The following is a 16,235-nucleotide window of genomic DNA, read 5'->3' on the forward strand; positions in this document are numbered from 1 at the left end:
CTAGAGACGGTGAGTGGCTGGATGGGGAGGAATAAGCTGAATATGAACCCTGACAAGACTGAGGTACTTTTGATGAGAGACAAGAGGAGGTTGGGGGCTGTTGACCTGGTGCTGAATGGGGTACGGTTACCCTTGAAAGACCAGGTCCATATCCTAGGGGTAATTTTAGACTCCCAGCTGTCCATGGAGGCTCAGGCGTCAGCTGTGAGTCGGACAGCGCTGTACCAACTCCATCTGATACGGCGGCTGCACCCCTACCTTCCCAACCATCTGCTCCCATTGGTAGTACATGTCCTGGTCTCCTCTTGTTTAGACTACTGTAATGCGCTCTACGTGGGGTTACCCTTGAAGACGGTTCGGAAGCTGCAGCTGGTTCAGAATGTGGCAGCTCGCCTGATTAAAGGCAGCTGCCAGCATGATCACATCACTCCAGTGCTGAAGGAGTTGCACTGGTTACCAGTTGTTTTCTGGGCCAAATTCAAGGTGTTGGTTTTGACCTTTAAAACCCTACATGGTTCCGGCCCAGCCTATCTCAAGGAGCGCCTCCAGCACCACCAGACGGGCCGCTTCACAAGATCAGCCTTGGATGGCCTTCTCTCTGTCCCATCAGCCAGGACAGCTAGACTGGTGAGGATGAGGGAGAGGGCCTTCTCTGTTGTGGCCCCCACTCTGTGGAACTCCTTCCCTAGGGAACTCTGCCGTGCCCCCTCTTTAATGAGCTTCCGCCACGCATTAAAATGTGGTTGTTCAGGCAGGCATTTGGGGTGGGTTAGGGTATTTTTAGAAATACGATGTTTTAATGTGGAATTTTATTGTTTTAAACTGCTGTATTATTGTACATCACCCATAGTGGCCGGGTGACTGGCCAGATAGGTAATTAAGAAATTTAATAAATACATACATACATACAGATATATAGATATGGATCAACACAGCTACCTGCAGTTTTCAACTCTCCTTGGGGGCATGGTATGAGGACTGTCATGACGAGCATCTGCACTTCAAAGTTTATCACTACACAGTTGGATTACATTATGTTTTGAGGCAAGAATATATTCTTTACCCAGCTCTTTGGCTGCTTTTGAATTGGAGTTGCCAGGGAACAGCAGAGATCAGGAAATGCTAATGTCAAAACAGTGACTGAACACTTCCCATCATTAATCACTAATAAAATAAATATGTAATAAATAAATAATGGGTTATACTCCTCCCTGCAACTCCCCATCTCAGCAAAGCCCCTGCTCATGGATGCTTTGTGCAAGAACAAAAGGCCCACCCCCATGCCCAGTGGAAGTCGAGTGGCTCATCCTACCTGCTTGCTGGGTCCTGCCCTTGATAGGGGCACTACGGGGCCCATCGCCTGCAGCATTGAAGGCCAGGATGCTGACAAGGTAGGGAGTGTAGCCAGTCAGATTCTTGAGCTTGACGCCATTCTCTGGTAGGAAAAGCGTTTTCACCCTTTCTGTTTCATTCTGCCGTTGGGCCTCCCAGAAATAGATCTGTACGGCAAGGGAAGTGGGGTGAAAGCAGAGGACATGGTGAGGAAAAAAGCAAAGGGGAAGAAAAGACACTGAGGATGGCACGAAAGCACTCATTTCACTTTTTGTGATCATCACATGGTGCCTTTAATTCTGCTCTTCTACCCTAAAAACATGGAGAGGTGAAGTCACAATTTTCCAAATTAATATGTTCCCTTCTCTGGAATCATGCTTCTTCTGCTATCATAGCCTAGCCTTCCCCAAAGTGGTATCCTCCAGATGTGTTGGACTACAAATCCCAGCATGGCTGGCTGAGGAATGCTGGGAGTTGTAGTCCAACACAGCTGGAAGGTACCAGGTTGGGGAAGACTGTTAATAGCGCACATATGGTACTGTTTCCATTCCCCTAGGCTTAGGCTTCGTATCTGGGTCCTCCAGCACTTGTCCCCCAGATACAATTGCTCTTAAGTGACTCTCAGGCAGAAACAGTGCTGGTGAGCTGATGAACTAGGCCAGCAGATCAGTGCATTCCGCTTTACAAGTAGGACTGTCAACTGCTTAAAGAATTGTAGTTGGTCCATCTTTTAACTGATTACTTGATTAACTGCTTATTAAATGTAAATAAATGTGGATATTGCTGTAATCTGAATAAAGGTGCTTTTCTGTGAAATCGTAGGAAGTGGAAGATGACTTACAATTTGAGAAAAGCTAACCCTCATTGTTAGAAGGAAAGGCCCTTTTTAATATTTTAAGCATGCACATACATTTCAGCTCCCCAGATTAAATTTTTCCTGTACTGATTAATAATGTAATCAATAGAAGGGGGGATTTTAAAAAATTTATCAGTTAACGCTTTCAGCCTCAAGGGCCAAACTAGGATCAGATCTCACATTTTTGTTGTTGGTGGTTAAAAGCAGCTAGAGGGGCCTGGTGGCAATTTGGATCAGGGCTCCAGTACTGGGGAGTGTAGGTTTAACCTTGCTCCCCAGCACCACTTCCCACACTTACATCACCCCCACCGAGTCTGCTATTAGCTGCAAAGGGGAGTAAAGAACTGCATCAGTCTCCCCCCCCCAATCTCTTTTTCTAGATAATAGCTTTGGCAGGGGATTTAAGTTGGGGGAATTGGTGCTGGGGGGGGGGGGCAGTTTAAGCTTCCTTCACCTATAGTTATTTTTAACCAAAAGAAAAAGGCATCAGGAGATCAAATCTGGATTTGCCTCATTTGATCCTAATCAAAAGGCATCTTCTGGGAATTTATAGTACTGGTGAGACTCCAGTACTATCTCCTTTCTTATTGTGCCACATTCCTACTGCATCTAACAATTGCCTAGTCACTTAAGGAGCCCAGAGAACCTGAGGCGGTGTCTTTGTGTTCTACATAGCATATAAGTCATGGGTGGCTAAGTAGTCCACACTGCCCTGTGGAGTGTGGATCATGCCTCCAGCTAAGATGGAAATGCCTCTGTTAGATACACAGGGAGCGAGTTTGCAAGCATAATTTCTCCCTTGCTGAGCTGAGGAGGCTTGTTCAAGCTTGAGCTTTTCTGACTGATGAGGGAATGCTTAATGCGAGGAAGATGTGGTGGTGATGCCATGTCTCCATGCATATTTTGTACTGACAGCCACCACTTTGTTCCAAAAATTTCTAAGCTGGCCTGTGAGAACATGTTCTCAAAGGATATGAGATGAATTAAGCGCTACAAAGATACTTCATGGAGGATCTCAATGGAGAAGGTGAGCTCCTCCCATTACAGGGGCAGGTAAGGACTGGGGCATGTTCACCCCTGAACTAGGCAAGACAGCACAGCCAATCTGTCTTCAGTCTTGTTTCATGGGGACGAGTTGGGCGGAAAATGGTAAACTTCTGAAGTCACTCTTGGGCGACACCCAAACTTTCCACAGAGAACCTGTACCTTCCCACCAAGCCATGAAGTCAAGGCGCCTTTAGAGACGGCAACAAGCAGGCGCCATGGCAACACTTCCCGGCACCCTTGTGGTTTCTTAGGCAACAGGACAGCAACTTTCCAAAACTGCAGCTCTGCCAGCTTGTAAAATGCCCCCTTGATGGCTGATGGGGTGTATGAGGCCAAGAGGAAGAGCGGCTGCTGTGCAGGGACTGGCAAGAGATAAGTTCCAGCTCCACAATGCCAGAGGACAGACTGAGGTGGCCTTTAAGCACTTCGCGAGGAGGGAAGACTATGTTGGACTTGGATGAATCACACAGGCTTCCCTGAATGAAGATCACTTCACATGTCATGTGTTTGCTCCCTCAGGAACATATAGTGTGTGTATGTGTGGGGGGTGAGTGTGTGTGTGTGTAACACAGGCAAACCCAGTTCCCTAAAGCATAAGATACACATGGTTGGAAATTTGCATCTGCCACATGGATACATTACAGTTTCAAAGGTATACTTTTATACGTTTTGCATACACTCATCAAAATGTAAGGTGCAGAGCAGCTCTTGGTTCTCCAGGAATGAAAGTAGCCCCAACAACAAGCAAGCCGCAAAACTCTACCATTCCATTTGAAGTGCAACAGTATCACTTGCTGGTGAAGTGTAGAACTGCAGGGTTTTTTTCCCAGAAGAGAAAGATGGCTATTCCTTGTTCATTTCTATCCCTTGGCTTTAAAAATGAGCAGGGAGTGGACTCTGAAATACTATAAGGTATCTATTTCCAGAGGGGTAGTCCTGTTAGTATTATGGTGCCTTAAAGACTAACAAATTAGCTTACCAATGTCAGGGTGTCTGTGTTATTAGCAACAACTGTTTTATGAATGCCCTCTGTTAACAATGTAATTATCACTGTCTATACTCCCTGCATTTCTTTTCCTGCAGAACTCACTGTTTACAACCTTCCCCACTGCACTGCCCCATGTCAAACGTGACTCAGGACAACACTTCATGCATTTGATGAAGTGGACTGTAGTCCATTAAACTTATGCCATAATAAATGTGTTCGTTTTTAAGGTGCTACAAGACTCTTTGGCATAAGGTATCTGTAGACCATCCAGCCTGACACCATGCACTGGGATGCAATTCATCCATTACCACAAAGCATCCCTAACAGATTTGTTTGTATAGAAATAAAGAATACCCTGTGATGTGCTTATGTGACAGTGGCAGGAGAAGCAGCTGCAGCAGCTGCAACTCTGCACTCAAGTTCCCTAAGATTCGGTCCCTGGCCCCAAACATTCCCCAGGATGAAAAGTGTTGAACTTTCATCCATAGCCTAGATCCGACCCACTACTGCCTGGTACCTTGTAGCCTTGGATATCTCCATTCTGTGCCTCAGGAGGTGGTGGGCTCCAAGTGATGTCAAGCTGGGTGGCTGTGGCACTCTGGATGGCCACATTCTGTGGTGCAGCCGTAGGGACTGAAGAGAGCAGAGAGAATGGCAGTAAGGATGCAGGGGCCTGAGAAACTGGCATTCTTACAAGACCAAGGGGCAGGAATTGGAGAGGCAGGAATTGTCTTGCGAAGAGATGGACGTTTGTCTGTGAATACCCCAAGTGAGCTCCTGGCTTTGGCCATGGACCTGTCCATCTTGGGATCCAGGCCCTCTGACCTCTTTTTGGCAGCTGCCTCTTTATTGCTAAAGGCATGGATTTGCTAGCATATTGTGTGGAATTGGTAGCTAATGGGAGTAAAGTTTCCATCAGAACTGCAGGCAATACAGTGTCCCTCTATCTCAGCCAGTGGAACTCCCCCCCCCCCCCCCGCATTTCAACCTTGAGCAGGCCTGTAGTGAAACTGGGACTTGAGAGAAAATTGCTCCTGAGAAGATGCTCAACTTACCAGCCTCACCCACAAAGACCTCCTGTGGTGAACTGGTGGGCCCCTCACCCACAGCATTGTAGACGCTCATTCGGATCTCATAGCGGCGGTGCTTGTTCAGATCTGTAGAGGAGGCGAGGCGGAGAACGCCAGTGACCATCAGGGAGCAAGAGGCAGATCCCGCCTCTTAATTCCTAGGCTGCCCTAGAATGATACTGTTCCTGCTGCCTGTCACAGCCTTTTCAAGCTGGGAGATGGAGCCAGGATATTTCTCCAGATGAAAGTAGGACATAACAAGGGCAAGGATACTCGTGTACTCCATGCCTTTCAGTATGTGAATCTATGCTATCAGTTCCTAAAAACAACAAATTCCTAGCTATCATGGTTGTGAACAAAAGCTTAACAAGATGAAGACAATATTTTGCTCTAGACCAAGTCTGAACAGGACTTGAAGTATTCAAGGGGAGGTATTTCCCATCAGGGGTGTGTTTCCATGCTACTTTGTTTGCAACTTTGTTGCAATGTTTTCCCAATAGTATCTTCTCCTTTTCCTGTTTCCACAGTCCTTAAAGACCAGGCTTATCATCACTGAGGCCTGGGGCTCTGTGCTGTTCCCACTGAGCTCTAATCGAATTATTTTCTTGATGGCTGGGTGGAGTCTGAGTGGAGTTGGGGTTGGGTCCGATTACTTCATCGGTGTTCCCGCCTCCTCCTCTTGCTGAGTCCCCCCTCCCTCACCCCCTTCTGCTCCGCTCCAGTTTCCCACTCTGGCCAAACTCCTCCCTGCCTTCCAAGCCCTTTTGTTTTTTTCCTTTAAGCAAAGTTGTGTGTGCAGCCCCCCCTTTTAACCCCCCCCCCAAAACGGGGACTTAAAGCGCAATTTCACTTTAATGAAGGAGCGAAAAAGCAAAGTTGTGTGTGCAGCATCCCCATCCCTAGTGCCCCCCCTGGTGACTGCTTCATGGAGACATTAGACCTGGCTTGTCCCCCCACCCACGCTGTTGTTCCTCTTCCCCCTTATTCTGGCTTCCCAACAACCCTGCAAGGTGGGCTAGAAGAAGAGGTAGTGGCTGGCTGGCTTCCCAATGTGAGTTGTGCATCTCTTCATCTCTGCCTCCCTCGCCCCCTTCTGCTCAGCTCTAGTTTCCCGCTCTGGCCAGTCTCCTCCGGTGCCCTTTTGTTTTTTCCTTTAAAGTGAGTTTTAAAGTGCACTTTCGCTTTAATGAAAGAGCGAAAAGCAAAGTCATGTGTGCAGCATCCCCTCCCCTGCCTTTTAAACCCCTTCTTCGCCTAAACCAGGGTCATGCTTTAATGACTCTCCGTGAAGCCATCTTTGCGCTCCCTGATTTCCCTGCCACCGCCTTGACTGGGAACTTCATAGGGATGCTCAGGGTGGGCCGACAATGCACTAGTATGCCAGGGGTGCTTATGTGTGCATCTCTTCATCTCTGCCTGACTGCTTCCTCCAGTATCATCTCCCCCTCTCCTGCACACGCTGCTTCGGTGAGGTCATGGTCAGGTGAGTGACACACCCACAAGGGACAGGCTACACGCCCCATGGGCAGGACTATGATACCGAACCCAGTGCGGTTGTGGAAACAGGTCGGTAATGGAGTCAAAGTAAGCAGGAGAAGTTGGACTATAACCAGTCTTCAGAAGAAGCGTTTTCTGCGATAAAATGCAGGGCTGGTACTGAATGGCCACGACGTCATGGAAACACAGAGACCTCACCACACAGCCAGGTTGGAGTAAATTGCTGGTGGAAACACAACCCAGCTCTGTTCTTCTCCATAGATCCTGGTCCTTACTTCCCTGCTTCTGATGCCCTCAAATTTACCACAAGGCCTGTTCCTCCTTCCTCTATTATTCCTCATGCAGCATTCTGCAGTTAGGACAGAGCATCTAACCTAACATAGAAAACAGCATCTCGAATAACCTCTTCCTACTTTGGCTAAAGTGGATCATGTCTGTCATTGACCTAATCTCAAAACTGATTCTATTATATTAAGTGATTGGGCAATTGTGTGGCTAATCCATTCATGGGGAACTTATACATGTGCCTTTCCCAATTGTTTGATTTGGGGGTTTGATTGGAAGCAAAAGCTACTATCGTTTGATATAGGAGTCATCTCAGATTTTAGAGCAGCCTTCCTCAACCTGGCACCCTCTGGATGCATTGGACTACAGCTTCCATCATGCCACAGTGGTTAAGGATGGTGGGGGTTGTAGTCTAACACATCTGGCAGGTGCCAGGTTGGGGAAGGGTGGTCTAGTAACAGGTTAATAGCAGCGAACAGGAAGGAACTGCTTCTGTCTTCCCCTGCTTTCCTGCCTAGGGAATTCAGATAGGGATGGAATACAAGAGAAACCAGAAACATAAGAAGATGCAAATGCACAGACAAGAGACCAAGTGCCCACTTACTGTCCAGCTCGTACTGTGTGAGGGAGGCCTCGCTCAGGTTCCTCATGGCATACGTAGCTGTGGGATGGCAGGTGGTCAGAAGGGAATAGCAATCAATGCCGGTTAGCCACATGTAAAGAAACATCTTGACAATGCAAGCAGGACTAACAGACATCATTGAAGGAAGAAAGCAGCTAGGAGAGAAACTCACAACCACAGCAAACAACATTCAGGAGTTGCCACCCAAGTAGTGGGCAAGGGGGCAAATACCCAGGTAACAATCAAAGCTACCAAAGGCAAACAGAGCTGCCCAGAATCATTGGTGGGTCTCAGGGCAGCCTGGGAATAACTTCCACAATAGCTCAAGTGTCCGCTGACTGGATCCAGCAGTTCTGTGAGGATGGAACGTCTCCCTCGGAAGAAGCCCTCTGGCATTAACGGAACCGAGTTGGGAGGGGAGAAGGCACTGACAGTATGCCGGGGTCGGCATTTTCGGCACAAGTGTAACCAAATGCACAGGGACATACAGTCCATTATTGTTGTTGTTTTTAAAAATAGCATAATTTTAATCTGGTGTTTTAATCTTTTTATCCTTTGCTGTTTTATCTCTTGTGTTCACCGCTCCGAAATCTGTTCTAGATATGAAGTGGTATACAAATATTGTAAATAAATAAATTAATAATTTTAGGGCAGTTTCTGAATCTTTGCAACAGGGGTGTTGCTGGGCAAGCCATTTGTTTTATTGTACGAAGCACTGAAACACCGGTGATACATCCTGGCCAATGCTTAGTACCAGGGCTTGTTATTGGAGGGTTGTTCCCAAATGATGGCCACGTTGGATTTTTGTTGCAGAATTGCTTGAAGGTGGTGGACACCGCAGATCTTTACTGTACAGCTGCTGAGGGCACTGAATTCTTACTCCCCCCTCACTGCCCACAAGCACACTCACAGGTCAGCTCTGTCCATTTTGCACTGGGGTTGCTGATGCTGCGGGCAGTAAAGCCTCGCACCCCTTCATACGCCAGTTCCCGATAGCGGATGTGGAAGCCTAGCAAGATGCCGTTGATTTTGTCCTCAGACGGAGCCTGTACAAGGGGAAACAGATAATTAGTGGGGGGCTCACATGCAGCATTCAATTCCTCCTGCACAGCTGACCCTTGCCACTGTCTTCTGGCACAAGGGTTCTGGGCTGTGGTAGTCTTGCCTTTTAAGACTGTCACCTGCCGTGGCCCAGCCAAAAGCTGGAAGAGCCGAGTGAAGAGCTGGCTTCCACAGCCGGCCACTGTCAGCAGAGAGGAGTCAAGGCCGACAGGCAGGAGATGCCTCAGAATCCTTATATGCATTCAAGCATGAAGAACGGAGGGGTGGCATATGATAGCCATACTATCCATTTCAGTCCCCTTGGTCTTTCCTTTTACCTTAGAAGGCAAGACTTGCATTGGCTGCCTGCCTGCTTCCGAGCCTGACTCAAGCTGCCGATCTTAACCTATAAAGCTTTACAAGGCTCAGGCCCACAATACCTGACCGACTGCCTCTCCTGACCTGAACGTACCTGGACACTATGACCAACATCAGAGGCCTTCCTTCAAGTGCCTCCTCTGAGGGAGGCTTGGAAGGTGGCAACAAGGGAGAGAACCTTCTCAGTAGTGGCCCCCCAACTCTGGAATGAGCTCTCAACTGAGACCCACCTGGTGCCAACACTATCATCTTTTTGGTGCCAGGTTAAGACTGCCCTCTACTCCCAGGCATTGAATGGCATATGATGGGGCATCTATGTCAGCTGTCTTGAACAGGTCTGTTATTGAAGCTGTTCACTAAAATTGTTTTTCGATATTTAAACTTTTTAAATTTTGTACGTTCAGCAATTCTTAGACTATGTTTTATTATAATGTTTTAATGCTGTATAATGTTTCAGTGTTGTAGTTTGTATTTTTTTTCTGTGTGTGAATTGTTGTGAACTGCCCAGAGAGCTTTGGTTATTGGGCAGGATAGAAACGAAATCAATAATAACAAAACAATAACAATACTAACAACAACAACAACAACATTTCCTCAAGCCAATATTCCACATTTTGTTATTTATAAATCTCTATATTCTACCTCTGGGGTCCTCATGTGCATTCACATTACCTGGTCCGCCCCCTGCAACACACATACCAACTGAGGCTTCTCTCCTCACTCTACAGGGAGGGGGCCCCTTTCCCACAAACTCAGTGGGGCACGGAGTCCACCACATATGCCATGTTTCAGCACCAAAGCCTCCCATCCCATTGTGACTGCAGAACCTTCCTTTGCGGTAACTAGCAGATTGGACAAAGAATGTTGAGGTGAAGGCTAGGAATATATTTTTATGTACAAATTGGATTACAATCCTACTGCCTTTGTTCAGACTCACCTTTCTTAGGCCACAGACTAGCTGAAACCACTTCTAGGTTTCCTAGCTATCAGAAAAAAGCTTAGGACACCATACAGAGCCACTGTACAACACAGAAAATGTTTAATTGGCCAGAATCTTTTCCCAAGATGGTGAGAAGCCCTGAACATTCCAGCTCTCCTACTCAAGAGTTTCAATGGGAAAACAAACAAGCAAGCAAGCGTATGCTACTTTACCTGCCAGCGGATCAACACCGATGTGGTGGTGTGTGGTATCACTGACATGATGGTGGGGGCTTCCTCTGGGGCTGAGGAGAGAGAAGAAATGAGGGTCAGATGCAGGAACACCCAAACTCCTCCTACTTGTCTCTATGAGACACTGGACATTCGGAAATAGCAGACTTGTTCACCCTGGATACAAGTTTCAATGACCACTTGGTGTTAGCAGTGAAGGCCAAAAATGATGACAGGTTATTGGTAGATTCTGTGATTCTGAAGCAGGAGACAACTATTTTTGATGACAGAAAATTTCCTTAATGTGGAATAACTTGGTCCAGTCGGTAATGAGTTTGCTTTGTGCTCTGCACAACTCGCTCAGTCTGTATCTCCCTCTCACAATCCCCTTTAGCACTATTTGTTTTCTCTGCTTGTCCTTTTTTTTCCACTAACCTTCAGTTTCCCCACAAGTTCTGCTCTACGATCCATCCATGCATCCTCTTAATTGTGCCTAATATTGCTCTTTAAACATAATCTCAACTTTCCCCATCAATCTCAGTCCTCATTCTGCCTTACCTACTGCAACACTAAGTTTGCAGCCCACAATGGGCAACCTTAACTACAGTGCCTACCTTTCTGTTATAACACCATCGGTGCCACCACTGGCAAAGCACAGGCAAAGATCAGCTCATCCTAAAAAGTTGTGTGGAGATAGGTCTTTGATGGTTGGGGATGAGTACAGGGCTATTTGTGAAAAGTGCGGCTGTTTTTAAAGATGGTTTAGAGTCATCAGCTGGTACAAAATATTGCCACTCAAATACTGGTAGGTACTAGAAACCTGGATCATGATGTGACACCTATACAGGAATGTCCGAGAAATCCACAAAGGATTCAAATGAGTTCAGGTTTCTAGGAATCCGACCTGCAGATTCCACAGCGGACTGTCTTTTTCCAAGTCATGTGGATTCTGTGGATGTGTGGGCTGGCTTTTCACATTTGGGGGGATTTGCAGAGATTCGCGTTAACTAATATGCATTAGCACATTTGTGCAAGTGTGCATTAGTGCTAAGGTGCACTTGTGCTAATGCGAATTAGCGCAACTAGAACTAAATTCTGGTTAAAAAAATCCAATTCCATCAGCGAGTGGACGACGGAATGAAAGATACCTGACAATCCATGAAACACAGATGGAACAGATTTAACAAAATGTGTATATCCTTACACCTATATTGTACCAGCTGCACTGGTTGCCAGTGTGACTTTGGGCCAAATTTAAAGTGCTAATATTGCTCTACAAAGCCCTAAATGGCTTGGGTCCAGATTACTTGACGATTCATACCAACTTGCCCGCACTCTGAGGTCAACATCAGAGGCCCTACTTGTGTGCCTGCCTGTAAGAGCAATTAGGCCAGCAGCTCTGAGGGATCAGGCTTTTGTAGTAGTGGCACCCTGCTTGTGGAACTCTCTTAGGAACATTGGAAGCTACCTTATACTGAGTCAGATCCTGGGTCCATCTAGCCCAGTATTGTTGACACTGACTGGCAGCAGCTCTCCAGGGTTTAAGGCAGGAGTTATACCAGTGTACCTGGAAATGCTGGAGATCAAACCTGGAACATTCTGCATGCAAACCATGTGCTCTGCAACTGAGCTATGGGCCCTCCCCAATTAACGTTTGCCAGCCCCATCATTAAAGGATTTCAAACAGGCCCTAAAGACTCACCTGTTTACCTTGGACTACAATTCAGTTAGGACTCTCCTGGGGCCCTGTGTATATGGTGGGGATGTATGGATTTTGTTAAATCTGTTCCGTCTGTGTTTCTCAGATTGTCAGGTATCTTTTATTCCATTATTTGCTCATTGACAGAATCGGATTTTTTTTAGGGATGTACAAGAATTTCACTCCACTTGTGCAAGTGCACATTAACACAAATGTGGATTTGTACGAATCCCGCCGCCCTGCCGAATAAAAAACCAGTCGGTGGAATCCACATGACTTGGAAAAAGCTGGTCTGTTGAGGAATCTGCAGGTCAGATTCATAGAAAAGCGAACACAGTTGAATCCGTTGTGGAATTCTCTCACATCCCTAATATATGGTACTATTTGGTTTTAACTGTTATTTTTGGCGTTTTGTTTTTATCATTGCTTTATTATATTTTGTGGCTTTTAAGTTCTGTTGTATACTGCCTTTTGTGTGTGTGTGCGCGTGCGTGCGCGTGTGTGTATGTGCACGTGTGTGTGGGGGAATATCCTAAAGGGCGGCTTACAAACCTTCTAAATAAATATTCTACAGAGGTGTGACTGGATACCAAAGGGAAAGCAAACTCCTTCCTGATTCTTTCCTGTTCTGATTTTGTGTGTGTTTTTTTTGATTGACCTAGGTACAGGAATAGTAAATACCTAAGACAGGAGTTAGACTGGGAGAGGTAATCACTCCAGCCATGTACGCTGCATTGGCTTCACTTAATGCCTTTCCTGCTGCATGATAACCTCTATTCCTAAGACTGGAGGAAGAAGCTGTCTCCCCCTTCTGAAGTAAACTCATGAACCAACGTGTCCACATACCAGCCTGTAGTGTGGTGAGTGACTCCGACTCTTCACTGTACTCACTGTCACCAATGTCGTTGGTTGCCTTAAGCCGGAATTTGTAGGTGGTGAAGGGCTTCAGCCTGCAAGGGGAACAGATGGCACTTGGCATGGTTTTGGAGGAGCAGTCCAAGAGGCAACCAGCTCCACAGCTATCACTATGTTCTGCCTGCCAAGCCACTACTGTAACATTTTTCTCACTCCAAGGCCAGCAAGCTCTTCCTAAAGGTTTCAGAAAAGCCATATTTTCATAACTGTCTTATATCCAATGGCTTGCCCTAATTCCAGGCTTAGTAAGACAGAGGCAGATGGGAAACTGAGCACAGTCCTGTGGCTGGATGACATGCTCCAGACCTGCCTCCAGACCTGTCCTTGGCAACAACACACTTTCTTCCCCAATAAATGTCTCTCTGCATCCAATCTGTTGCTGTCTCACCTGTTGACTATGAAGGATGTGGTGTTGTGGTTGACAGAGGCAGAGTGCAGCACCCATTTCCCATCAGGGAGTTCCCGTGTTTGCACAGTGTAATACCGGACGGGTGAGAGCCCATCGCTGCCTGGCTCCCATGATAACAGCACACTCCTTGCCTTGACATCTTCCTGCAGCACAACTGGCTTGCTGGGAGGCTGGGGATGGTCTGGAGGTAAGAGAGGCACAGATCACAGAAGGCTGGGAGCATGGGATGAAAATAAGACATGGCGGTGATAGTAGAGATACAGCGCTCCTTCACAAACAGCTTTTATCCTGCTATCGAGATTGCTCACTCATGGAAGTTTGCGGGCTCATTAGATGACGCAGTGAACCTCCAAGGTGTCTCCTGCACTAAATGCCCTTTGTTCTGTTTTTAAATAGATTGGAGATACTGAGCTATTAAATTACCCTGCTTGTGCTCCACTTGAGTTCCCTCCATGAAAAGAGGAAAAGTGGCAGGAAGAGGAGTGAGATCAATGAAAAATAATGGAAGACCCAGATATGGGGAGTAGGAGGGGGAAAAGGGAGGGGGGAAAGGAAGCGGGTGAAAAAGGGGGTTGTTGTGATCCTGCATTTAAAACAGAAGCTGAAAGCCCCATTTAAATGCAGCTTTTTAGGCTGGTGTAGAGATACTCACAGTGACACATGTGCGAATCCCTCATCACCTCGGGCAGGTGCGTTTTGCTGAAGGAGCTTTAAAGAATCCTTTGTAAACTTCGCGGGTGGAGTCTAGTCACCTGTCTCTCCCTACTCCATCCAATCCAACCCAGATCCAATTGACTTACAGCAAAGGATATTAGCTGACAAATCAGAGAAACTGGCTTCCAGGATGAGATCCAGTATATTCATGGGGTCCCTATGAATCTCAATTTCCCTTTTAAAATGGCTTTTCTGCAGGATCAAAAAGGGGAACCTGTGTATTTTAGTGTGATGCTCCCATAAGCTTCTTAAAAAAGAGAGCGGCACTATATCTGAACTCAATGAGACAACAGAACTGGATAACCTTTTGGTACAGGAATTGTATATGTTGGTTTGCCTGTTTTTTTTAGAGGGGGGAAATTTGCTGCTGGAAAGGGAAAGTACATAGATTTCAGAAGAACTAATTAAAAATAGAAGAGGGAGAGAAAATAAGAAGTAATGAGAAAAGTTCATAAATAGAAGCAGAGGGGTGATGGTGAGGGATAGTTCTTTTTCTTTTTCGTAACAGGCTTCTACCACCTTTACTACCATCTCATTCTCTATAACCTGTAGGACAGCACTCAGTCTCACACAAGTCCCACTGAATTACACTGGCCAGGGAGCAAGTAGTCCTTTCGTCCCCTTCCAGCCATCAAGTCCCTTCCTGACATAATTACCTCTCTTCTCCGTGGTGACCACCAGTGCCTCTGCTGCCTCGCCCCAGCCCTTTCGGGTCTGTGCTGTGATTCGGAAGAGGTAGGTGGACTCAGGTCTAAGACTGGTAGCAGTAAACTGGCGTGCGCTGGGATTCAGTACTTCCACACTGGCTGAATTGGCAGTTGTGGTGTTGAGACGATGGGTGATCTGGTATGCTGCATACAATTGGGACACAATGCTGTTAGGAAATGCTTGGGGAAAGCCGCACTATCCCATAAACTCATCCTTATTGCAGTGGAAGAGGAAGAAGTTGTCCCCAAAGAAGTAGATCTTAACTGAAGTAATTTTAGGAGAGGATATCCATGGATCTGGCCCATGCCTGGTGAGGGGGGTTGGTCTCTTTTACCCACCCATAATTCCTCTGGTGACACCAACTGACATCCAAAATGGCAGACAGAAGAAGGGAGAAGCGCCAGTTGCTTGAGCCACTCTGGTCTAAAATCTCTGTGGTGGGTCAGGGTTAGCTACTTACCCAGAATGATACCATTGGGAGCAGCAGGTGGCTGCCAGATTAGCCGTACAGAAGTTGTTCTCACTTCTGGGAAGAGAATGCCCACTGGGGGCCCAGGCACTATAATACCGCAAGACAAGAGAGAACAGGTGCTTAGAGGGAGGTACCAAGGAACACACCCTTATCCATACACAAAGGCAGAGAATGGAATGTGCAGAGTATGGAATGTGCACAGAAGCACATGCATGCATGCACATGCACACACACATGCATTAGCACACTATACTAAAGGTAACAAGTACTTTATTTGTTTATTTGGGGGCCGGGGCTGTGTTTAGGGAAGTTGCTGATAATGGGCCATGGATGATCTCTGGAATGGAGAAATGACCAGGGTGTCAGGGTGGAAACTGAGCCGATAGAACCCCAGAGCAGTTCTGATTCTGAGGAGGATCAGCAATCCGTGGGAGAGGAGCCAGCTCATCCCTCACAGGCACAGCAGCTGGCAGAGATTCCTCCTGCCGGCATTCCTGAGATGCTGGAGCGCCTGGGGCGAGCCAAGATTTTCACAAAGTTGGACCTGCGTGGCGCCTACAATCTGATTCGCATCTGGGAGGGGGATGAGTGGAACACCTGTTTTGGCACCCGGTATGGAGCGTATGAATACCTAGTGATGCCATTTGGGCTCGCCTGAGGGGGCCCCCCCCCCCATTTTCGCGTTTTATGAATGCCATCTTCCGGGACTATTTGGACTCTTTCCTCATTGTGTATCTCGATGATTTACTTATATTTTCTGAGGACCCCCACGCCCATCAGCACCATGTCTCCGCCGTCCTCCAGCACCTCCGCGAGAACCATCTGTATGCCAAACTGGAGAAGTGTGCGTTTGACCTAACCTCTTTGGACTATCTTGGCTACATTATCTCAGCTGACGGTATCAGGATGGATCCTGCAAAGGTCCAGGCTGTCCTCTCCTGGCAGGCTCCATCCACCAAGAAGGACTTGCAATGTTTTCTGGGGTTTGCTAATTTCTACAGAAAGTTCCTGCCCAGCTTTGTTCGGCTGACATCTCCTCTCACAGACCTCCTT

At 47.0% G+C, this 16,235-nt stretch overlaps 1 protein-coding gene across 3 annotated transcripts in view; it reads right to left on the reverse strand.

Annotated features, from left to right (window-relative positions):
* The window catches only part of SDK2 (sidekick cell adhesion molecule 2), a 178,089-nt gene that overhangs the window by 27,753 nt on the left and 134,101 nt on the right, over window positions 1-16,235 (reverse strand). For 2 of the 3 annotated variants that reach the window (XM_084837570.1, XM_084837569.1), the window contains exons 27-36: window positions 15,171-15,269; window positions 14,659-14,853; window positions 13,268-13,469; window positions 12,811-12,914; window positions 10,269-10,339; window positions 8,608-8,743; window positions 7,680-7,736; window positions 5,279-5,380; window positions 4,741-4,856; window positions 1,313-1,499 (exon numbers count right to left, since the gene is read on the reverse strand). In XM_084837570.1, coding sequence (XP_084693696.1) covers window positions 1,313-1,499; window positions 4,741-4,856; window positions 5,279-5,380; window positions 7,680-7,736; window positions 8,608-8,743; window positions 10,269-10,339; window positions 12,811-12,914; window positions 13,268-13,469; window positions 14,659-14,853; window positions 15,171-15,269 — 1,269 coding nt within the window. The remainder of the gene's footprint in view (window positions 1-1,312; window positions 1,500-4,740; window positions 4,857-5,278; window positions 5,381-7,679; window positions 7,737-8,607; window positions 8,744-10,268; window positions 10,340-12,810; window positions 12,915-13,267; window positions 13,470-14,658; window positions 14,854-15,170; window positions 15,270-16,235) is intronic. The other variant, XM_084837568.1, reaches the window with a different exon arrangement.

The sequence above is a fragment of the Heloderma suspectum genome, chromosome 2 (assembly GCF_057233095.1).
Source record: "Heloderma suspectum isolate Gila_16-S chromosome 2, 16-S_ref, whole genome shotgun sequence".
Classification (NCBI taxonomy): domain Eukaryota; kingdom Metazoa; phylum Chordata; class Lepidosauria; order Squamata; family Helodermatidae; genus Heloderma; species Heloderma suspectum.